Source organism: Loxodonta africana, chromosome 11 (assembly GCF_030014295.1).
Source record: "Loxodonta africana isolate mLoxAfr1 chromosome 11, mLoxAfr1.hap2, whole genome shotgun sequence".
NCBI lineage: Eukaryota > Metazoa > Chordata > Mammalia > Proboscidea > Elephantidae > Loxodonta > Loxodonta africana.
In genome coordinates, this window is record NC_087352.1 from 70,950,953 (window position 1) to 70,974,778 (window position 23,826).

The window sequence follows — 23,826 nt, forward strand, 5'->3', positions numbered from 1 at the left end:
TTTTGTTTTTTAATATGGTGCCAGCACGTGGAATGCATTGTATGGGGAAAAACAATGGGATTTGCAGAATCCCAAGACACCGGCAGTCCCAAGGCCAGGGCAACTGTGCGTAAGAAGATCAGTGCAGGCCTCTTCCCCTTCCTTCCCTGCTGCCCTCCTACCATGTGTCATCCACTGACCATGCTGATCTTCTAAGGGCTGACCATGTGTCCACACAAAATACACCCCAGGAAGAAGACTTCCAGGTCTCTGTACACACATATCTACATGCATGGGCACATGCAGGTGTGTCAGGGCACTCACACACCTGCTCACACAAATGTATGCGCCTGTCAAGATGCCAGGACCCCTGCAGTCAAGCTCACGTGTGCACCCTTCCCCCAGCGCATGGGCAGCCCCACTTTCTAGTAACAGTAGTCATTTGGGGGGCAAACTCTCCCCCTCCCACACTAAGGGAGTGGCTTAGCGTCAGGGTAAAATATATCATCATTACCCTAATATCATCTCCAGGCTCAGCAGTGGCAGCAGCTAAAGAAAATACCAAGGCTTAACTTGGGGCACACGGGGGAGAGAGGCAGAAGATAGGAAATATGATTTATGATGGAAATCATTGCAATCATAATACTCTGTGCTTGTAAAATTGGGCTGTGTCTCCCGTGCCCACACAAGCCCACTTCAGCCCTAGTTGTCAGAGGATGTTGGGGACCCTGGAGGCTGAGGCAGGAGGCATGGAGGGACCCAAATGGGGGGACACTGCACGTTTCCTTTCCCAGGCTCCTGTAGGGAGAGAGCATCATCTGAAGAGGAAGATGGAGGGAAGCAAATTAACTTATATGAAACTGGACCCCTAGTGGTATTAAAAAAAAAAAAAACCAAACCCAGTGCCATGGCGTCAATTCCGACTCAGCGACCCTAGTGGTACGCCGGGCATTTTTACCCACACAGCTTTCTTCATCCTCAGAACTACCCTGTGAAGACAGATAATTATATCCTAGGTTTTCAAGTCCATGAAACTGAGGCACAGAGAGACTAAGTGACTAAGTTAAGGTCACACTACTAGTCACGGCAGCTCCAGTTCTGAATGATTCCCAAGTTGTACTGTTCCCATGACATCGTGCTGCCTGGTCCCTAGCATAGCTCACAGGGTTTAGGTGGCTGCCGTGCCATGTGGTGGGAGGGACCCCAAGGATGATCCACCCTACAGAAAATACACTTTCCACCCCAGCATCCAGGATTCCACCATTAGCAGTATCCCTTTGAGTTAAGCTATATCCTATTCAGTATATAAGATGTGGTTGTGGTGGTGATGATGGTAATGGAGACAGAGATAGTCATGATGGTGATGGTGACAGTGGTGACGATGACTGTGATGGTGACAGAGGCTGTGGTGATGGTGGTGGTGACAATGGTGATGACAGTGATAGTGACAGAGTTGTAGTGATAGTGATGGTGACAGTCGTGATAATGACAGTGATGGTGACAGAGGTTGTGGTGATGGTGGTGGTGACAGAGAGTCATGATGGTGATGGTGACAGTGGTGGTGACAAATGGGGATGATAACAATGATGGTGACAAAGGTTATAGTGACAGCGGTAGTGACAATGGTGATGATGACAGTGATGGTGACAGAGGTGGTGATGGTGGTGGTGACAATGGTGATGACAGTGATAGTGACAGAGGTTGTAGTGATGGTGATGGTGACAGTCGTGATAATGACAGTGATGGTGACAGAGGTTGTGGTGATGGTGGTGGTGACAGAGACTCATGATGGTGATGGTGACAGTGGTGGTGACAAATGGTGATGATAACAGTAATGGTGACAGAGGTGGTGACAGTGGTAGTGACAATGGTGATGATGACAGTGATGGTGACAGAGGCTGTGGTGATGGTGATGGTGACAGTGGTGGTGACAGTGATAGTGACAGAGGTTGTAGTGATGGTGGTGACAGAGACTCATGGTGGTGATGGTGACAGTGGTGGTGACAAATGTGGATGATAACAGTGATGGTGACAAAGGTTATAGTGACAGTGGTAGTGACAATGGTGATGGTGACTATGGTGATGGTGATAATAGTGGCAATGATGATGACAGTAATAGTGACAGAGGTTGTAGTGATGGTGGTGACAATTGTGACAGTGACAATGGTGGTTTTCAGACATGTTTGACAGCAAGGGGCCAGGGTAAAATACAGACAGCTATTGAAGGAAGTATTGGAGACAAAGTTATTTCTACTCCACGACTTTTCTACAAGAACACAACCAAGAATTCTTTACCCTGGCACAGTGGCCAAGGGCCCCAGAGGAGGCAGAGTGACCTTTCTTCCCAGTGAATTTGGAAATGAGCATGCTTCTGTCACTGAGTGGCAAATTCCTTCACTCTGACAAGCCATTGGTGCTAAAGGTGTGGTGCGGGGGAGGCGCAGGTAATGAAAAAATGACTTCCAAAGATCCCCTCAACCTGAGGACGCTGCCCACCTGGAGATAAAGCAACTCTACCTGAGGGAGCCTCCCTGCAGCCATTTCCTCCAAAGTGCTTTTAAGACAAACCAAAACCGTTGCCTTTGAGTCAATTCCAACTCATAGCAACCCTATAGGACAGCGTAGAACTGTCCCATAGGGCTTCCAAGGAGCGGCTGGTGGATTCAAACTGCCAACCTTTTGGTTAGCAATTGTAGCTTACTGTAGCTCTTAACCACTGCGACAGCAAGACTCCTTTTAAAACAAGGCAGTGTTTCAATCGAACGAGTGGATGAATGCACATACACGCCATCTGAAGCAGCTTCCTCCCAACCACTCTTGTTGCATTCAGCACAGGGAATGAAGTTAGACCCTGGTGAAGTGTGACCCCCACGAGAGCCAAATCTCTGGAGACACAGGCTGATTGAGGTGGGTCTCGGCTGAAGGTCCAGCAAAGCTCAGCCAGAGGGAAGCTCCGAGGCCCAGGACATCTCAGCACAACAGCTGGGGGCAGGCTCCCATTCTTTCCACCACAGCCTCCTCTCTCCCAGCTTCCGGGGTGGCTCCTGCTCCCCTCCGCTTGGGGGACACCTGGGGCCAGGTCAACTCTGCATACGCTGTAGCTTCCTGTCACCAGCCTCCAGGCCACCACCTCCTGTATCTAATCAGTGCTTCCCAGTCACAGAGGGGAAATGGAGACAGAGGGAAGTGCTGCCCACAAGCAGAAAGGGCCGTAGGGAGAAGGAGGGCATTGGATGGGCAGACGGACAGACGCCAGGCCTGTGAGAGACAAGAGTGACAAGGGGGAACAGCAGTGATATGCGGGACCAGGGAGAGACAATGAGATGGAGAGAAATGGAGCAGGACGTGGCCCGCAGCCTGGGGTCAAAAGGCCAGCCTGGTGGGTTGGCTCGGGAGTCGGGGTGACAGCGCTGGCATTTCAAAGGGCACCTCGGGGCCAGCCTGCCTTGACGAGACCTCGGGAGCTCGATACACTTTCCAAACCTAATTAGTGTTTAATGGTCTGGAGAGATGCCGCGTCCGCCATCACCGGACGCGCCTCACCATCCGGCTTCAGATTCTTAATTAACCTTTAAGGAGATGATCAGCTGGTGGCCGCCTCAGGAGGCCATGTCCATCCCCGAGCAAGCCGGGTTTCGCATGCCGGGCCCACGGGCTCCCCAAGCACACCGCTCACCTGCGAACCCAGCGGTGACGCCACCACCTCCCTTAAAGCATCTTTTGGAAACGAACTAATTCCCACCGAGGTGCTATTGACTAATGGCCCAGGCCCATTATGTTTTGAGGGGAGGCAGTGCTATGGACTTCACAGAATCAAGGAAAAGAAGGAGGGGAGGCGTGTGCTGGCAGTTGCTCTCCAAGGCGTGGGGTCCCGAGGCGCAGAGGGAGTGACCTCGTCCCCGGGGTGAGGAGAGGGTTTAGCCTCTGGACAGCGTGGGCCGCTGAGGGGCTCACAGCTGCTCGTGGCTTTGAAGTATCCTCCTGGAGTCAAAGAATGTGGGACAAGGCTGGATGAGGGGATGACTAAGATCTCTCTGGGGACACAGGCAGAGGAAGGGTGGCGCTTGGAAGAGGGTTGGAGCCTAACCTTGGGGAGCAGAAACGTTGGTGCCTTTGGGGGGTATGAGCCTGGCCGCTGGGTGGTGGCCAGGAAACACCTAGCGGGAGTCAGGCTTTGGGCTAGAGGTCAAGTGTACCTGTGGAGCAGCTAGGGGAGAATGACCAAGAGACATCCAGAACATGTGTCAGGGAGAGACAGCAGGGATGGTGATGTTTTCATACTGGGTGAAAACAGGGAGATGGGTAAAGTCTGTAAGGGGAGGGAGGAAGGAGAGAAGGGTGAGGGGCCAGAAGCACCTGGGGGAACCTGTGTGTTCAGGGGAGGGGAGAACAGAGCCTGCCTCTCAGAGAGAGCGGGAGAGGACAGGGGCTGGGTCTGGAGCACTGAGAACACACCTATGCTCTCCAAGACCTCGTCTCCATGTCCACACAGCACACCAGCCACACACACCATGTACACACACCAGTCACCCCCCACACACATACCACATGCCTACACATGCACACATATTCATACACGCCACACACAAACATACCTACACACACGCCAGTCACCACACAACACCTCCACATATACACACACATACAGTACACACACCATGTACACACACCAGTCACCCACACACTTCCGCGCGCACACACACACGCACAGAATACATGTGCTTATATGCGCATATACACACACCACACACAAACATGCATACATACACACGTCACCCCACATACACACGTATACAGCATACACACCACACATACACACATACTAGTCACCGCACACACATCTCCACACACTTACGGACACATACAACATACACACCATGTATACATACTAGTCACCCTGCACACCTCTACATATTCACATACATACGCATACCATCTCAAACACACATACAGCACATGCTTACATGCTCACATACACATACCACACACAAGCATATACACATGCTCCCACAAATAGTCTCTCACACCTGCCACTACCCGCATTCTTTTTTTTTTTTTTCTTGTACTTCAGGTGAAAGTTTACAGCTCAAGTTAATCTCTCATACAAAATTTATATACATATTGTCATGTGACACTAGTTGCAGTCCCTACAATATGACAGCACACTCCTCCTTTCCACCCCGGGTTTCCATGTCTGTTCAACCAGCTCCAGTCCCTTCCTGCCTCCTCATCCTGCCTCCGGACAGGAGCTGCCCATTTGGTCTAGTGTATCTGCTTGATCTAAGAAGCACACTCTTCACGAGTATTATGTTTCATAGTCCAGTCTGATCTTTGTCTGTAGAGTGGTCTTCAGGAATGGTTTTAGTCCTGGGTTAACAGAGCGTCTGGGGGCCATGGCTTTGGGGGTTCCTCCAGTCTCAGTCAGACCATTAAGTCTGGTCTTTTTACGTGAATTTGAGTTCTGCTCTGCACTTTTCTCCCACTCCATCACATCTCTGTTGTGTTCGCTGTCTGGGCGCTCACTGGGACTGCTAACATTCTTGCACACACACTCCCGTGTGGACCCCTCACCATGCACACCCTCACTCACACCTAAACCTTGCACACTTGTAGGCAATGCCCATGACCCAGAGACCCACGCGTGTTCCAGGAGGAGGGTTGTGATCGATGTTTATTAATGGAGCTGCCCAGAGTTGGCTAATTGATGGCGGTGTGCGGCTGTTGTCTGGAATTTCACCTGATTCATCATTTAGCCTGTTGGAGGCTGGAGAGCTGTGTTAATTAATGCCAGGAAAACAGACTTGGACGAGCTGGCGGTGCAGCCTCATATTAGAAAACTGAGAGCAAGGGGCAGGGGAAGGGAGAGAGGGAGGAAGGAAGGGAGGGAAGGAGAGAGAGAGAAAGATTAAAGCCCAAAGAACAAAACAAATTCTAAAAAGCAAATGTCGGTGCCATTTCAAGGATGACTCAGGTTTGTTCCAGGCCAGCACCATCAGGCTGTGGCAGGAGGATTAAGAGCAGTTTCCTGCAGATTTGTCACTTGCTTGGTGTGGGCTTTGTTTTTTATCTTTAGCAGGCTCAGGGGCACTCTCTCCCCCAGGCCCAGGACAGAGAGCCCAGGGCCCTGTGAGAGCAGGAGGAGGTGGGGTTCTGGTGGGAGAGGTATAAGAAGGCAGGACCCCCTCCTAGCCATGGGGGGACTCAGCCTGGCAGGGGACTAGGCATCGGACTGGGGTGGAGGGCTGAGGGGAAGCCTGCGGGGGAAGCCAAAGGGAAACATGGCCGTGACAGAAACCAAGGGTCCCTGACCTCCCTCATGGACCGTGGAGCCTACTCCCCTTCTAACTCCAGTGCAATGGTTCAGCTCACTCACAGGCACAGAGTCTAAATCAAAAGAGGCAGTTGTGCCAAGGTGATCGTCTGAGGGCCCTGGGCAAGAACAAGCACTCCTAGGGCGAAGAGGCCAGACTAACTGTGTTGGAAGGGAGGGGCTGTGAGGATGTATAGACTAAAGGAACCAAAATCTCAGGTCTGGATAGTGACCTCAACTGCGGAGAGGCCACTCTGGAAGCTGGTTTGACTTAGCCTGGGAAGCTCAGGCACCAGAGCTGATTATGAAAAGTGAGGGGGAGGTGGGTGTGGGCTGGAGACACCTCCTTTCTAATCACTAGAGCCAGCTGACTTGGATTTAGGATGTCCCTGCAGTAGGGAGCCCCCGCCCCATTGCTGTGCATGGGCAAATACAGAAGAGCCACCTGTCAGGGCTGTTGAGGACATAGGGTGGTTGGTCTGGTCCCTGCCAGGTGCAGGGCTGTGTGGCTGGGTGTGCGAGAATCGTGTTGCACTGCTGTGCTGAGAGCAGAAGGTGCAGTGCTTGGCCGTGCTCTGGACATATGGGCTTGACTGCCCTTTCAGCAAGGCCCTTCTGGAGCTGGGCCATGAGCTCCTCGAGGGAAGGGACAGTCATTCAGGTTTACATTACCACCCCCATGCCTAGAACAGGGCCTGGCATACGAAGGTGTTCAGTACGCATGGGATGCATGAATGAATGAATGAACTTTGTGGCCTATCAAAGCAATAGGCTCTGCAGCTGGCAGGCCAGGTAGAGATGACAGAGCTGGGGTAGGGGAGCAGGAGAGGCTTTAGGGGGACAAGAGGGCCTCTCAGCAGAGCACGGCCTCCCCATCCCAGTCCCAGCTCTTTCCCAGAGGCTGTTCAATGATTTCCACTCAGTATTGTTCAAAGGAAGGAGCCCTGGTTAAGTTCTCGGCTGCTAACCAAAAGGTCAGTGGTTCAAACCCACCCAACGGCTCCATGGGAGGAAAGACCTGGCAATTTGCTCACACAAAGATTACAGCCTAGGAAACCGTATGGGGCAGTTTTACTCTGTCACATAGGGCCTCTTTGAGTGCATTCAGTGGCACCCAACAACAACGACCATGTTCAAAAGGGAGCCGGGGGGTTGGGGGTGGGAAGGAAAAAATAAATCAAAGCTAGGTGTTTCCTCAAAAATGAAGAAAATACCCACTAAAAGAAGGAGAGGGGAAGGAAAAGAGAAGCAGTAAGTGGAGTGAGAGAATTTGTTTTTGTTTAGCTGCCATCGAGTAAGTCCCCCCACTCATGGCAACCTCATGCACGATGAGATCAGACTGTTGTTATCCATAGGGTTTTCAGTGGCTGATTTTGGGGGAGTAGATAGCTTTCCTTTATTCATAGAGCACTTTCTAGGTTCCAGGCATTGTGCTAAGAGCTTTACCTGCATTGTCACTTTATCGCATCCAACCCTCTCCCTACACCTGTGAGGGGACTATAACTACCCAAATTTTCATTTGCCTTCAAGACCTGCATTCACTGCCCCATGTCACATGAGGAAGTATATGGCAGAGCCAGGTCTGAAACCCAGGCCCCGCAACTAAGTCAGGGCTCATTTCTTCCAGAATTGTGCACTGTTGTTTTAAAAACAGGTCACACACCCCCCACCCTGAAGTGGGTGAGCGACCCAGCCTGGCCAAGCAGGCTAATTAGCTTGGTTTCCACGGCAGCAGATCTTAATTAAGACCACAAGGATCATCCCACCCTTGCCAGTGCAACCCTAGCGTGTTGGTGGGAGCGGAGGGATGGGCAGGGGGCTTGGGAAGAGAGACAAGGCTGCCCTAAGGGGTCCTCAGTGGTATGATAACCCTGACTGAGAAGTAGGGGGGATGTGAGTCCAACTGCAACTGGGTCACATCAATTCCACTGCCTTCTCACCCCTGACCCCCACTCCAATCCAATTTCTTACTGCATCTTATCCGCCTTACCCACCATAGCCCTTCGAATCATTTACCTACCCAGGTGGTCACCACCTCTAACCCTATTGCAGCAGGGAGGGAGGGGGACGAGGGAAACAGCTAAAAAGTAGGCCTTGGTAGAGGGGACTTTTGAGGGCCCTCCGGGGCTACCTCCTTTGTTTGTGCTAACCCAGCCCCCACTTGCAGTTTGTCCCTGCCCTTTGGGTGAGGGGAAAGTATTCTGCAAACATGAAATCCAGAGAGAAAGGAGGGTGGAGGTTCGGAGAGGGATGGAAAGAGGGAAGAGAGCAGAGAGAAGGGGGAGCAGGCAGCCCCAGCAGCCCCAACCAATAGGCTGGCTGTTGCTGGACACTGCCTAGCGCGGGAGCAGCCTGTTGCATAGCAACTGCAGGGGCTGTTTATCAGGGCTGGTCCAAGGATCATGTGCACTGCAAAGGGGGCCAGGACTGAGGCCTCCACCCCACCATGAGTCCCCACCCCCCCGCCCCCCCCACCTCCCCACCTCCCCCCCACCCCCACGACGTACACACAGAGTCCCCTTCATGCCACAGGCCAGCCCAGGTGCAGGCTGGGCAGCATTTAGTGTGTTAATATTTGACCACATTCTCCTCAGGCCTGTTTCCAATGGAAAGAGAATGAAGACAGGCTAGAGGCCAGCCTGGAACCAGGAAGGAAAGTCAGTCTGAGGAGTTTACTACAGCTCTGTGGTGGTGGTGGTAGTTGCTGTCTAGTCAAGTTTGACTCATGGGGACACCATGGGTACAGAGTAGAAATACTCCATAGGGTTTTCAAGGCTGTGGCCTTTCAGAAGCAGATCTCCAGGCCTGTCTTCCGAGGAACCTTTGGGTGGGTTCCAATTGCCGACTTTTCCGCTGGAAGTCTAGCGCTTAACTGATTGTGCCACAGTATAATCGTCTCAATTTGTTGAGCGCCTCCTATGCACAAGCCCTGGACTTCTGTCTTCCCACAGATGGGGAGCAAACCAGGTAGCAAGTTCATGCTGGCAGTTGTTGATCTAAACATTGGCCTGGCATTTCCGTCACCTCTGACCTGGCCCCTCCACCTGCTTCTCCTGGCTCCACCCTTCTGCACACAGGACTGGCTTCTTGGTGCTCATTCTAAACACGGCTTGAGTGGAATGCTGTCCCTGCTGCACATCCATCGCCCCACTGCCCAAGCTCTGACCCTCCACTGGCCACACAGTGCCCTCCCTGCTCCACCTGGCCTGCCTGTCCAGCCATTGTCTTGCAACTGTCCCCACCCTCTATCACACCCCACTAGCTGGCCCTTCCCTCAGCCCACTTCCAGGTCTCTGTTAGCTTTTCCTACCCCTGGAATGCCCACCCCAGTCCCCGTCTACATCCTACCCACCCCCTCAGTTTGCTCACTTTGTCTCGTCAGGTTTCAGTGAGCAATGGTTGAAATAAGCCTTGTTGTGCAATCAGCGCCAGGCCTGGAGCAGGGGAGGATGGAAAAGCATCACCAATTACCGTGTACAGAGTCCCTGGGTGGTGCAAACAATTAACACGATTGACTGCTAACTGGAAGGTTTGAGGTTCAAATTCACCCAGAGGCACCACAGAAGAAAGGTCTGGCAATCCAATTCCAAATAATCAGCCACTGAAAACCCTATGGAGCACAGTTCTACTCTGACACACATGGGGTTGCCATCGGTTGGAGTCAACTAGATAGCTACTGAGTTTTATTAGTGACCTCTTGCCCTCAAGCCAACACACATTGCTCCAGCTCCTGCGCCTGACTTCTTCCAGGTCTGCACATTTTCATGTCCTAACTCAAAGCCAGCAAGCTCATGCTGGGGGAGAGTGGGTTATAATAGGGTCCTTAAGAGAATTGAGTGTCTGTGCTGCTTCTTGGCCACCTTCCATTCATCCCTATGAGAGTCACAGACTAGAGTGAGTCCAGAGAGGATGACATGCAAAGTGACAAGTGTAAGTTAGTGGGCTCAAGCAAGGAGGGCTTGCTGGAGGAAGAGGCAAGGGCTGGGATCTTTACTTTTGAGGCAAATAGGAAAAGAGGTGAAGGATGAAGTGAAGAATGGAAAGGGAGGGGCCTTGCAGCCAGTGTGGGGAGAGGGTGAGACATCCCTGTGTGTGACCAGGGGCCACCAGAGTACTTTGCCCAAGGGACAGGTCTGGTGCCTTGGCTAGCCAGCCAGCCCCACCCAGGCACCTCCGAGCTGGGGAAGCTGAGCGAGGAGAGGGGTGAAGAGCTGACAGGCCTACATGCCGGTATGTGTTCTGACCCAACAAGCATCAGATGGCCTCCTCCGAGTGAGCGGGGAGTGGGAGCAGAAACCAGATTTATTAAAAAATCTTATCTGGAGGGTTTGCATTTCAATGGGCGGTGGATTTGCATATTTTAACAATAACCACCGGTGCTTCTGTCTGGTTGGAGCTCACTGGCTGTCTCTCTAAATGATGATTGCTGCTTCAATAAACCCTTCAAAATCTAAAGGTACAACATCGCCGCTTGGCTGGATGAGGGTGGATTAGGGGGCTGGACACAAGGCTGGCCCAGGGGTGACCCACAGGGTGAGACAGAGGCAGGGAACAAGGACAGTGATAGAGGATGAGAGAGAGGATTGAGTCATCAATTTGGGCAGTGAGTATTTATTGAGTACCTACTGTGTGCCAGGTACCACACTGGGTTCTGGGTGTTCAGTGGAACAAAACAGGTGTGGGCCTTCCCTCATGGCAAGGAGACAGACATTAAGGAAACAAATCCATAAATAACCATGAAAGTCCCAAACTGTGACAAGACAATGAAGGAAAGAATGGGGAGCTAGGGAGAAAAAGAAAAAAGTTGCAGTCAGGTCGAGTCTGACTCACAGTGACCCTATGTGTTACAGAGTAGAGTTGAGCTCCATAGGGGTTTTTTGGCTGTAACCCTTACAGAAGCAGATCACTAGGACTTTATTCTGCAGCACCCCTGGGTGAGTTCAAACCATCAACCTTTCGATAAATAGCCTAGTACAAACCATTTGGGAAGAAGGAGGGGCACCTAATTTAGATTACAAGGCCAAAAGGGGAAGCATGGTGGTTCTGATGAGACCTGAGGGAGGTGTGGGAGGTAGCCAGGCAGAGAAGGGGGCAAGAATAGGCTGCACTGCAGGCAGCCTTGAGGGTCCACCGCTCTCATCCTATGAGGAGTACTGCCAACTGACCTGGTCAGGGTGGGCCTCGGATTCTGTACTATGACCAAGAGGGTCGGGAGAAGGCAGGTATCACTGCATCACCACTAGGGGTGTCCCTGAGTCAGAACCTTATAATGCCAACAGACAAAACTGGAGAATTTCTAAGCCCTCTCTATGGAATGAACCACACACAATTTATTAAGGAGGTAATTAAAACGTTAATATATTTACAAGCTGCAAGTAACGTGCAGGGCGGTGCCATTACCCTGCGATCCTCCCTACTAGGGGACTCCAGAAGCCCTCAGGCCAGGGTTTGTTTTTCATTGACATTTACTGAAAGCCTACTGTGCACAGCCCAGGAATTCAGCAGGCTCAAGATGCAGGCCTTACCCTCCTGCGGCTTTAAACAAAAAATTTCTCCATTAATTCATTTGTTAATTACGATGTGCTAAGTACTGTGAAGAGCCTGGGTAGCACAAGCAATTTCCCATTGGCTGCTAACACAAAGGTTGGTGGTTTGAACCCACCCAGCAGCTCCACGGAAGAAAGATCTGGCGATCTGTTTTCATTAAGACTATAGGCAAGAAAACCCTATACTCATTGCTGCTGAGTCAATTCCAACCCATAGCAGCCCTATAGGATAGAGTAGAACTGCCCCCGAAGGGTTTCCAAGGAGCTGCTGGTGGATTCAAACTGCTGACCTTTTGGTTAGCAGCTGTATCACTTAACCACTGCACCACCAGGGCTCCAAGAAAGCTCTGTGGAGCAGTTATGCTCTGTAACACATGGGTGGCTGTGAGCCGGGCCAACTGGAGGGCAGCTAGCAACAAGTTCCTGATGACAGAGGTAGGGTGAGAGAAGGTCGCTGGAGGGCCACCCACCTTTGGTCTCCACGATCCTGAGTTCTCAGTCTCTGTTGGGGTGTTCACTTCCCCATCTCCAGGCTTTGATACCAATGACTGAAAATTTTCAGTCGATCCTTCCCAAATTGCTCAAAATTCATCTTTAAAAGATAAATCTTTGAGTAACGATCTTTCTGTAGCTGGAGCTAGTTAGTACACAGACCTAGGCCACATGATGGTCTACGAAAGGTCTGGTGTCTGGTTTGGGTGGATGTGACCCAGAAAGGCATCTTCAAGGCCTGCTTCATGGGCAGCCAGTCCATCCAGTCGCATCGGGCCCCAAGCTCAGGAGCATCCTACACTTGGGGTTTAATGCTCTGCAGTCGCCATCTTGAAATTCTTGTAATTTTATCTTTGAATTTGTGTGTTGTAATTGAAGCCTGATGGGATGATGGAGCATGGGCCTGGGACTTGGAGCCTCTGCTCTTGCAAGTTTCTGCCTCCCACAACCTCCTCCCTTCCCCACCCCACTCAACTCCTCCATCCCTGTCCCAGCCCACAACCTCAGCCATCTTCTGCGCCAGCAGCAGCCTGGGCATGGGCATGAGGAGGATGGGGTCAGGTCCACGCACCCTGTGGTATCTCAGGCAGACCAGCCCAGGCCAGCAGCACTATGGCACACCTGGCAGGTCAACAGGGGCCAAGTCTCAGCAGGGATGAGCATCTCACTCATCCCTGATCCAGGTACCCAGGGTGTCCTGGCACAGAATTTACAATACCCTTAAGTTGCTGGTCCACCGTGGGTTGAGGCATTGGCCCTGTGGGAAGAGGTGATGTCTGGCTTGACTCCCCCAGGGCCCACCCTCAGCAGGAGTATGACATGTCAGTCCAGGCCAATGGGAGGAGACCCAGCAGGCCTGAGCAGGCACCCCATGTAGTGGGGCTTTGAGTGTCCCTGTGCCCTAGGGAGCACTTCCTCAGGATTGTTTGTGCCTGGGGGTCTCTCTCTTCCTCCTTCCAGCCTTCCTGAATCTGGCCTGTGTTGTCTCTTCTGGCCAGCTCCAGGCACCCTCCAGGGAGGAGTCACAAAGTATGAATTGTGTAATTTCAGTGATTCCACGTAGGAGTTAAATGCTCTGATATTTGCATTTAAAATTGCCATTGCACAGTGTAAAGATGAATGGTGAAATTCATGCTAATAATTTAAAATTTCGACTCTTCTTTACTTAAAGTACATTAAATGGCAAATAAAAAAAACACCATGACAAGTCAAGAGAGAAACTGTGGGAGAAACAAAAAGCTTTATACAGTGTTTCAGTAGCTTCAAGAACACTTTTTTCTTGCCTTTTGAACAAGAGGCCCTGCGTTTTCATTTTGTACTGGGTCCTGCAAATTATCTCTCCCCAGAGCAGGGCTGCTGTGAGGTTGGGGCCCCAGCACACAGGGTACACAGGGACTTCTCTGCCACCTTTCCAGGATCATCTGTGTGTGCTGGGAGTGGGTGGGGGTGGGGGCGGCAGCATAACACCTGAATTCTCTGGGAGGATAAGACCAGAGCTGCCTACAAACAACGCGCTGGGTGTGGTTAAGGAGCAGGAGCCAGGCTCCACACAAGCATATCCATGGGTGGGTTTGCGGGGATGCTTTCTCCTAGGTACCCCGCTTAAGAACTGAGTTCTCAGTGATCACTGCCAGTTTGAACAAATAAGAATGGTCACCTCCGCATGAACGTCATGGCATGGGGAAATGGGAGCCCTCTGGTGAGCAGGGGGCTAGGTGTCACTAGGGCACTCACATGCCCCAAAATGAGCCAGCAAGGATCTTCAGCTTTGAGGTTAGGTCACGTACCCTGGAATTGCATCCAAGGGCTCAGCAGCTGTCCAGAGAACACTCTGGCCAATCCCATGGGCCACCGGGGTCCTGTGGCTGCCACCCCAGCTCCATCCTCACCCTCCCCCCGCCCCTCCCCCCTCCACACACAAAGTACAGGGCATTGATCCAGACCTTCCTGGGGCATTCCTGGTCACAGGGGAGGCTGGCATTGTTGAGAGCTTGCTATGCACAGGTTCTGCCTGGTGCACTTCCTCCATTACCTCCTTTACGCTATTTCACGGCCCAAGCGAATTCTTTCCAGACGTCTGTAATGTCATACAAGCCCAACTCAAGCATGTGCCCACAGCATACTCCAGGGGCATTCATCCTTGAGTTAGGGTCTGGGGGTCCATGAGTATCAGCCCTGGTCTTTGTTCTCACGTGAGAAACAAGAGTCTCTGTGCATGTCTCTGTCTCACACACACACACACATTTGCACACATGAGAAAGCATAGTAATTCAGGGTCATGCGTGACCAGGGGAACTGAAATAATCAGAGAAACCTGATTGGAGAAGGTGGGCTCTGTCTTAGCTATCTGGTGCTGCTATAACAGAAATACCACAAGTGTCTGGCTTTATCAAACGGAAATTTATTTTCTCCCAGTTTGGAAGGCTAGAAGTCTGAATCCAGGGCACTGGCTCTAGAGGAAGGCTTTCTCTCTGTGTTGGCTCTGGGGGCGGTACTTTCTCTTCTCAGCTTCTGTTCATTCCTTGGTGACTTCACTTCATGGTGTGTGGCATCTATCGAACCCCATCTATGCTTCCCTGGTTCTGTACTTATTCTGCTCTTTTTATATCTCAAAGGTAATTGGTTTAAGACACACCTCTACTGATATAGCCTCATTAACGTAACAAAGAAACCCCTATTCCCAAATGGGATCACATCCACAGGTATACAAACCAAACCCATAGCAACCCTATAGGACAGAGTAGAACTGCCCCATAGGGTTTCCTAGACTGTAAATCTTTATGGAAGCAGACTGCCACATCTTTCTCCTGAGGAGCGGATGCTGGATCTGAACTGCCAACATTTTGGTTATCAGCTGAGCACATAACCACTGCACCACTAGGGTTCCTTCCACAGGTATAAGGGTTAGGATTTACAACACAATTTTTTTTTTGGGGGGGGGTTGGGAAATGGGGAGGGAATCAACTCAACCCATAATAGGCTCCAAATCTAGACCTTTGAGAAGAGGAGGGTTTGGATGGCCAGTGAGGCCCTTCATTTCTGAGACAGCACTGGGTCGACCACACTGAGGGCCGGGGTGAAGCAGCCCTGTGACAGACAGCAGATGGCTCAGGTGCATGTGAAGTGAGGTGAGACAGAGGCCAGCATGAGCCTGGGGGTTGTAAGGGCTGTCCTGGTGAAGCAGAGTGAGTTTATGAGGGAACGTCCTGGACTCTTGTCAGCATTTGCTTAGGCAGGTGTTGACTACCAGGGGCTCAGCCCTGGCCAGCCCCCCATGCCAGCATTCAGGAGGATGGTTGCAGCTGAAGGAGAACACAGGGGCAGAACACAGTTGGGTCCTCAGGGACCACCATGGCCCCTGCCCCAGGTAGACCCCGTTCTGGTGGGGTACCCTCAGAGGATCCTTGTAAGGGGGGAGAGGAGACACCACAGTCAGGAATCAAGCTGAGTGAGCACAGCCCAGGTTGTACCAGGACGAGAAGGAGAGGAGTAACTGGAATCGACAGGGTTAATCAGGGCAATCTCGCTAGGTTGAGGAGGGCAGACACCCCTGCACCCTGGCCTACTGAGGCAGCATGGACCTGCAGAAACCTGTGGGAAGTAGAGCGGAGGGAGGGGGTTGCACAGGCTGCTACCAGCCTGGAGCAGAAGAGGCAGGGGAGGGGGAGAGAGTACAGCAGTGAGGGGCAAAGAAAGATCCAGCCGGCCTGTCTGTCTGTCTGTCTGCCCACCAGCCAGAGACCTCTTCTTCCGCAGGGAGCCACGCTGGACAGGTGAAGCCTTTCGACCAGCTCAATCATTGTATTTATTCTAATTGTATCGTAATCGTCCCCAAGGAGCCTGGTTCAAATGAGCTTGACATTATTAAAATTTTAATGCCCAGTTTTCATAGCTGAATGAATATTTAAAGGGTATGTCCCAGCTTAAGTTATGATGATGAAGAAATTAATGGAATGTCTTGTTTAATGCATGGATATGTGTTGATGCAAAAAGTGTCAGCGGGTGGGGAGGGGGAGGGGAGGCAGAGCCAGAGTGGAAGGGACTGTGGAAGGAGCCGCTGCCGGCCTGCCTGTCCTCGGGTGCAGTGGGGAGCAGAGAAGAGGTCGGGAGGGCACCAAGTCCTGGGCCAGGGACAGCTTGCTCCCCCTGAGAGGGGCCCTGGCTAGAAGAGAAACAGTCCACAGGGTTAGTGATATCCTCCAGAAAGGAGCCCTGACCCCACAAGCCCCCTTCAAGCCCCGGAGGCAGAGCCTGGGACTGAAGGCCATAGGGCCCTCCATGGGGACACTGACAATACCTCAGAAAGAAAATCAGCGAGGCAGGCGCCCATACCACAGCCCAGGCTCCCACCAGGCACAAGCCCCAGGGCCCTCTAGGGTAACAAACTGGCTGAGACAGCTGGACAAAGCGACAAGGGACGGGGAAAGGCACCAAGAAGTGGACTCTAGTTCCTTGAACGCACAGTGATCACCTATGAGGAGCACCCTGGGGCCCATGTAGCCAAGCAGCCCTGAGGCAATGCCCAGGCTCGAAGGGGCAAATTTAGAAGAAGCACAAGGAGTTGGCAATTGCCCTTTCCCATTTTCCTTTCCGTTCTCCTTCCTGGCTCTTCCTCCAGACCTCTCTGGTCCCCCTCTCTGCATTCTCCTTGCCTCTCCCCTCCATTCCGTCATGCTCCTCTCCCCAGGACAGGCTGGTTCCCTCTGTCTACTGCTCCCTCCTCAAGGCATAACTGGGGCTCGGTAATGTTGGGCAGGGCCCAGAGCCCAGGAACAGGAAGGGAGACCCTCTAATGAGGGAGGGCAACCTCCATTCAGGCCCAGCGCCTGTACAGAACCACTCCCACTGAGCAACCCTCCCCACACTTCATTTCTGCTGAGAAGAGAGAAAGCATAGGCTGTGCTCATTTCTCCACCGAGCCTGGCTCCTCTCTGACAGCCCCTCGGAGGCTGTTTGGATGCTGACCACCCCCAGGTCACATGCAACATGAGAAATGGCCCCAGGAGCCGTGGGTCCACGGAACCAATTCAGCTTTGCTTCACCAGCCTGTCTGGAGCACCCTGTTGGTGCCCTGCCTGGGGTTGGTTAAGAGCACATGGGTGCCCAGATGAGACCCCAGACCCATGCCATCAGGGAGCCCCAGTCAAGTGGAAGAGAAGCCTGTGTGAGGAGCAAGCCCCCACCATGGCGTAGACGGGTCTGAGCGTACTGCAGAGGGCTGGCAGGACTTCTAGAGGGAGCTTATCAGGTCTGAGTCACAAGTGATTGGAGCCAAGGACGTGGGACAGTGGCGGGTGCTATAGGGAGGGACGCCCACTGAAGTGGAAAGCTCCATCCTCAAGGTGATTTAATGTATCTTCCTTTAATTTACTTACCTGGAAAATGGGACCCACCATACCAGAAAGAGCTCTATGCCCAGCCCCTTCCAGTCCCAACTGCTGTCAGACCCATGTAGAAGAGAGAGGCCATGGAGCACAGAAACAAGGTGCTGGGGATGCCAGGGGAGGAGGCCCCCCCCAGTGGTCCCTGCTCTTCCTCCCAGCATCATCCCTAAGGATGAGGGGTTCTACCTGAGTGTCCTCCAAGGCCTCACTCCCTCCCTCCCTCCCTCCACACACGTTCACTCAGTTGGCTCCTTCCGCGGAGGACAGAGCTCAGCTTGGCTTGTTCACACACCTCCGCCTGCCCCTTCTCAGCCAAACCCTTCTCACCCTCCTCCTTGAGGAAAACTGGATTCCCCGCCTACTTCCCTGCTTCCCTGCCCTTCTGCTTTGGGCTTCCCTGGACCACCCCCCAAGCCCATCTCACTCAGTTCTCAGCACCTCTGAACATGTAGTAGGCAGGCATCAGAAGACCTGGGTTCCGGTCTTGCCATTGCTATTCACCACCTGTGTGACCTGGGGCTAGTTTCATTTTCTTTTTTTTTTTTTTTTTAATTTTTATTGTGCTCTTAGTGAAAGTTTAGAAATCAAGTCAGTCTCTCATATAAAATTTATGTATACTTTGCTATGTACTCCTAGTTGCTCTCCCCCTAATGAGACAGCACACCCCTTCTCTCCACTCTGTATTTCTGTGTCCATTCAGCCAGCTTCTGTCCCCCTCGGCCTTCTCATCTCCCCTCCAGAAAGGAGATGCCCACATAATCTCACTGGGGCTAGTTTTTTAACCTCTCTGAAATGCCATTTCTTCGGCCGAAGTTAAAGATAATCTATTCACATACATCACTTTACAGGGGAAGTTATGATCATCCAGCAGTCTAATGTATATGGCAGCTGCTCATTTTCTGAAGAGTGCTGTGTGCCCTTTGGGGGGCCTGGGCTACTTGAGTCCCCCCCTTGATAGTCAGTTCCCAGCCTTGACTAGGGGTCTCTGCTGTGCTTGATGGACAAGGGAGAAGTCCCTGAGGACCCTTCCCACTGCGCACCCGGAAGGCTTTTTGGACCTGCCTTGAAAGATGAATAGAAGGTCAAGAGGAGGAGGCTGGTGAGGGTATAGGAGAGGAGCTTGCCAGCCAAGGGAATGGATTTGGGGGAGAAAGGTACCACGACATGGGCGGGGTGGTGGTAGAAGAGGCAGCGGAGGCCAAATTAGACACGCTGAAGAGGCTATACTCAATTTGGTGGCCCGAGGAGCCTGGCCCCAACCTCCCCTTGCCATATGGACATGTTCCCCACTTACATCCTTTCTGTCCCCTCCTTCCTGAGCAGCTAAGCTCACACGAATCCAAATCTAGGAAGGCAAATCTGCCATTGTAAGGCTAGCCCTGTGCCTCCCCATCCTGGCTGGATCCCAGACCTGCCACTTCTCGAGGCTTTGGTTTTCTCATCGGCAAGACAGAGATAATAATCCCTGCCTGACCAAAAAAGAGGTAGAAATATGCCCAAGAGGATGCAGTGGCCATAACTGAGTCAGGGACTGTCCTTGTGGCCTTTCTGGCATAGGAGAATATTGCAGATGTTTTGGAAAACTAAGAAGAAAGGATGTTGCAGGAGGGAAGGGCACCCTGGAAACAGGTAGGTGCTGAGTCCCAAAAAACACTACACAGGAGACCCAGAGTGACCTGGCTCCCTCCTGGACTCCTCTCCCTCCACCGCTGCCATCAACCCCACAGCCAGATGCCTGGGTAGCCTTCCAGGCCCTTCCCTCAAGGGCTGAAAAGAAGGTAGTTTGTGGGGAAGCCAGGATTCTCTAAATAAAGCCAGGAATTTCATTATGTCCCTCTTCCTTCTCCCTGTGATGGAGTTTCTGTGACGAGACAGTTTCCTCTGGGTGGCAGAGCTTGCAGACAAATCACCTTTCCGTCAACTCCATAAGGGAGTGCTGAGCGGGACCTCGAGGCAGTCACTCCTCACCCACCGTCCCCACGGACTGGCCTCCCAGTTGTCCTGTCTGCGCCACCTGTGCCTCTTTTCCTGTCTGCTGTGTCCTGCCTCCCGCCTCTGTCCTTCGTTGCCGTGGCTCTGTCCTTCCCCTGGTCTCGCCTTCACCTTGCTGAGTCACGGGCACCCACACTCCTCATCCAGTTGTCTTGACGTAGCCAAAACTCACTTCAAATCCTGGACCAGGAGGCCTGAGGACGCTCCGTGACTGGCTAGCCCAGCCCTGTACTGAGGGGAATTGGCAACAGAGTCATGCGGTGCTAGTGCCGGCTGGGAAAGCAGAAGTCGCCCTGGAAGCCAGGAGGCCCAAGTTCCTAGGCTATTCCTGTCACCGTTTGGCCTTGGGAGGCACATGAACTTCTCTTCGCCTCAGCTTCTCCATCTATAAAATGGGGGCTTTAGTACCAATCATGCTAGCATCTCAGGGTTTGTGTTTGTGAGAGAAATTCAAACGAGATAACGGATGTACAAGAAATGCAAAAGCATTTGTAAAGACATGAAGTATGATTCCATTTGAATGATTCTTATAGTTTTTACTGTTAGAAATGTCTTGGGACCTCTGGGCTGGAGAGCCCACCCTGGTGCCTCCCCACAGCAGGGAGCATTGAAGACAGGCTGCAGAGCCTGATGCTTGGAGTTCAGAGACCCCTAGTGGCGTGAACGGGAATTGACACAATCCCAGAGGGCTGCGGCTGGCAGCTTAGAGAATCAGGCCACAGAGAGTGGCTGTGCCCAGCTCCACCCACCACAGGTGACAGCCCTGGCAGCAATCAGAGGCCCCAGAGCCTCAGGCACCCCTGGGACCCACAGCCCACATCTGCGAGCTGGGGATCATTGCCAAGCCCTGGCCTGGACAGCATCAGTCTGCAGCCAAACCGCTGTCTTGAGTCAAGCAGGGCTAGGCTGGAGGTGGGCCATGGGAGCATGAGGGCCTCACAGCAGTAGAGGGTCATTTCTGTCAATCCTGGATTCTGATGTGACAGGCTAGCAGGAACTACGCAAAAGGTGGAGGGGGCGCTATGGGGTCTCCAATCCAGAGAAGCCGCTCCTGAAATAACAGGCCGTGGGGACTGCGCAGGCAAGGGGATTGAGTGGGCTTCAGTGAGAAGTGTATCCATTTATAGGTGCCTGTGGGTGTTTTTTTGTTGTTGTTGTTTTGTTTTTTTTTTTAGTGGGTGTGGTCTGCATGTGCTCGCAGGCACCTGTGTTCTTACGGGTGTGGGATGCCTGCCCCCCAGGCCAGCTCTAACGCTGTCCCCTGTGCTCTGTTGCAGATGAACCGGCCGATCCAGGTGAAGCCAGCGGACAGCGAGAGCCGAGGAGGTAGTAGCTGCCTGCGCCAGCCCCCTTCACGTGAGGGCCCACTTGTCTCTGCCCCTCCCCTCCCCCACTTTTTCTCTCCCCGCTGCAGCGACCCCCTGCCTCCTCCTGCGGACCCCAGGGGACCTCATGGTTAATGAGGGAGGTTGAGAACAGGGCTCCAGAGCTCTGGGGACTGATGTGGGCAGAGTGAAGGGATGGGGGATTGAGTATGCAGATGGTGGGGTTTGCGTCTTTCTGTGAGTGAACAGGCAGCATGACCTGAAGTCCTCTTCTGCCCCCACCTCTACCTCGTCACCAAGAAGCACCCCACTGTCAAAGGTACTAGTTGAAAGGTGCTAGGCCAGGATGTAGGAAGCTTGGGTTGCAGCCCTGCCCTGGGAAGGTCAGGCCAGAACAGGCAAATCTGGAAAGGACGGATCATGGGGGGTGAGGGGGACATACAAAGCCGGCCTCTGACGCAAGGTCCTGACAGTAGATACGGCACACAAATGCTGGCTCCAGAACGTGGAACCTACCGAAGCGGGGAATGAGATGGCTGAGCCCCTCCAAGGAAGCCTGGTTAGGGAACTGCCTCGCCTTGAAGACTGGGCTCTGGAAGGGCAGAGCAGGTGTCGAGCCAGGGGCAGTCCTGTCCCCAGGTGACACCCTCCCAGTACAGCATCTTTCTGCTCACCCCATCCCCCAGCTTCCAGGGTTACCTTGGCCCACTCAGGCCAAAGCCCATACCCAGGTTCCCCTAGATAGGCTCTGGCTGCTCCATGGTAAAAGAAAACTAAGGGAGAAGTGAAGACAAAGAAAACATCGCCAGCATAAAAAGGCAAGCTTCCGTTGCCAGGGGGCTGGATCCTCCCGCAGCTAACCAGCCCCAGTGATACACAGCCCTGTCCCACTTCACCAGTGGGAAAGAGACACACCATCCCCAAAGGTAAGGAACCATTCGCAGGCCCCTGTCCTGGCCAGGCTACTTGTGGGGGAGGGGAGAGCAGGGCTGTCCTTCCTACCAGGGATGGCCCTCACCTTCATAGAAACGGCTTCTGACTCTGCAGACCACCAGCTCCCCCACCTCCAATGGGCCTCATCCTCTGGGGCCCTGCCTGGCCAGAGCCCTGAACTGTGCCCTTGGGGTCTTCTGTGGACAGGTGGCCAAACCAAGGCCCCGACCAGGTAGGTCAAGGACCCCCAAGGGAAAGCTATCTCTCCTCTTCACCAGTGAGGGGCCCACCTCACTACACACTGAGGCTCAACCAGGCAGTGAGCAAAGCAGCCATCTATAAAAAGAACATCCCAGAGGGCAGAGGGGAAGGAGGGCTCCCTGCCTAGTGCCCCCAACAGTGGGAGAGAGAAACTACCCAGGAAGCATGTAGAGAAACCAAGGAGAAAATGCCTAGGAGGCCACTGAAAGGAGTGTAAGGAGCCAGGCCCAGGGAGCAGGACAAGGCAGCCATCACAGCTGTCCTCTGCCTCCGGGCCACGAGCTCTTGGTGTCCTCTGCCAGGTACCCCATCACCCTAGGTTTCGATGCCCATGTCCACCACCATTCCCAGGCCCAGGACTGACTGCCCCTGGGTGCTCCCTGCCTGGGCCTGGACAGGTCACTCTTCCATTAGCTCAGCCAGCCATTACAGAATTTCTCTTCTTCACCACTACCTACCCCCAAAACACCCACATTAGCAGGAAATTAAGGGCAAAATGTCAAATAGGCAAAGGGAGGGAACTGCAGTGTGGCCACTGGTGGCCTGCTCACCTTGGACACTCCCAGAATACTCCCTGTCCTCCTCCGGCTCAGGCCCCTCCCTCTGTCCCCAGCAGGGCCCTGACCTAGGCTTAAGGACCCCAGGGCTCCAGCCCCCTCCTGACTCAAGCCTCAGGTCCCCCCAGCCACCCAGGGCCTAGGTGCTGCCTGAAAGGACACCGTGCCCCCGGCAGAGACATACCTCCACGGTCCACTGAAAGGTGGCTTCCCACACCTGTCAGTTGAATCACTTTGTGTTCCTCTGAGCACCCAAGCTCCACAAGCACCCATGTCCTGGCAGTGAGAGGAGGCTGTCTCCACACAGCCTTGCCCAAGGCTCCTCTTCACGGGCCCCAGAGCTTCCAGGAGCTGACACATGGCAGAATGAGGTCCTTTTCCTGGGGGCCAGCTCCGAGAGGCAGGCTCAGGGGTTCTTGTAGCCCTGCCAGAACAAAGAGCAGAGCCCCTGCCCTGATTGTCTTAGCTCTGGCTTGCGGGCAGGTAGCTTGGACAATAGGTGTCACCCTTGATCCCAGAGAGGCTGGGCAGGCAGAGGCCATGAACAAGGTGGCACTTGAGCTGGCCTTGAAGGAAGGGGAGATTTCATACCTGAGGAAGAAGCAGAGGTGTTGGGATGAGACTCCACTGAGGTAAGCCTCTGAAATGAGCAGCCAGACACCTGCAGTAGGGAGTGGGCAGGCCAAAGTTCAGGTGGTTTTCTCTGGAACCCAGAGTGGAATGTTAGAAATCACCTCTGCCCGGCTAGGGCTTGCTGAGCTCTAACTCAAACCCCTTTCTGCCTTAACTTGTCTCAGAGGCAATAGCTCTCTGACTTCAAGTTGCTAGCCTCATCTTCTTCCTCTCATATATCTCCTACCAGTGACACTTGCCCCAGACCAGATTAATCAGCTCTTTTATTAATTCTCTCTGGAGTAGAAAGTGGGGGGAAAGGATCCAAACCTAAACATCTATCTATTGAATATTGCATATTCAATATTAAACACTGAGCGGATACTGAGTCAGCACTATCACCAAGCTATTTTAAAAAAGAGAGTCAGTGTAAAA

At 52.9% G+C, this 23,826-nt stretch overlaps 1 protein-coding gene across 13 annotated transcripts in view; it reads left to right on the top strand.

Annotated features, from left to right (window-relative positions):
- The window catches only part of CELF4 (CUGBP Elav-like family member 4), a 341,436-nt gene that overhangs the window by 241,671 nt on the left and 75,939 nt on the right, over positions 1-23,826 (top strand). For 8 of the 13 annotated variants that reach the window (XM_023543846.2, XM_023543844.2, XM_023543851.2 and 5 more), the window contains exon 3: positions 20,981-21,029. In XM_023543846.2, the coding sequence (XP_023399614.1) occupies positions 20,981-21,029 (49 nt within the window). Of the gene's footprint in view, positions 1-20,980; positions 21,060-23,826 lie in introns of all 13 variants that reach the window. The other 5 variants (XM_023543877.2, XM_023543841.2, XM_023543839.2 and 2 more) reach the window with 1 other exon arrangement.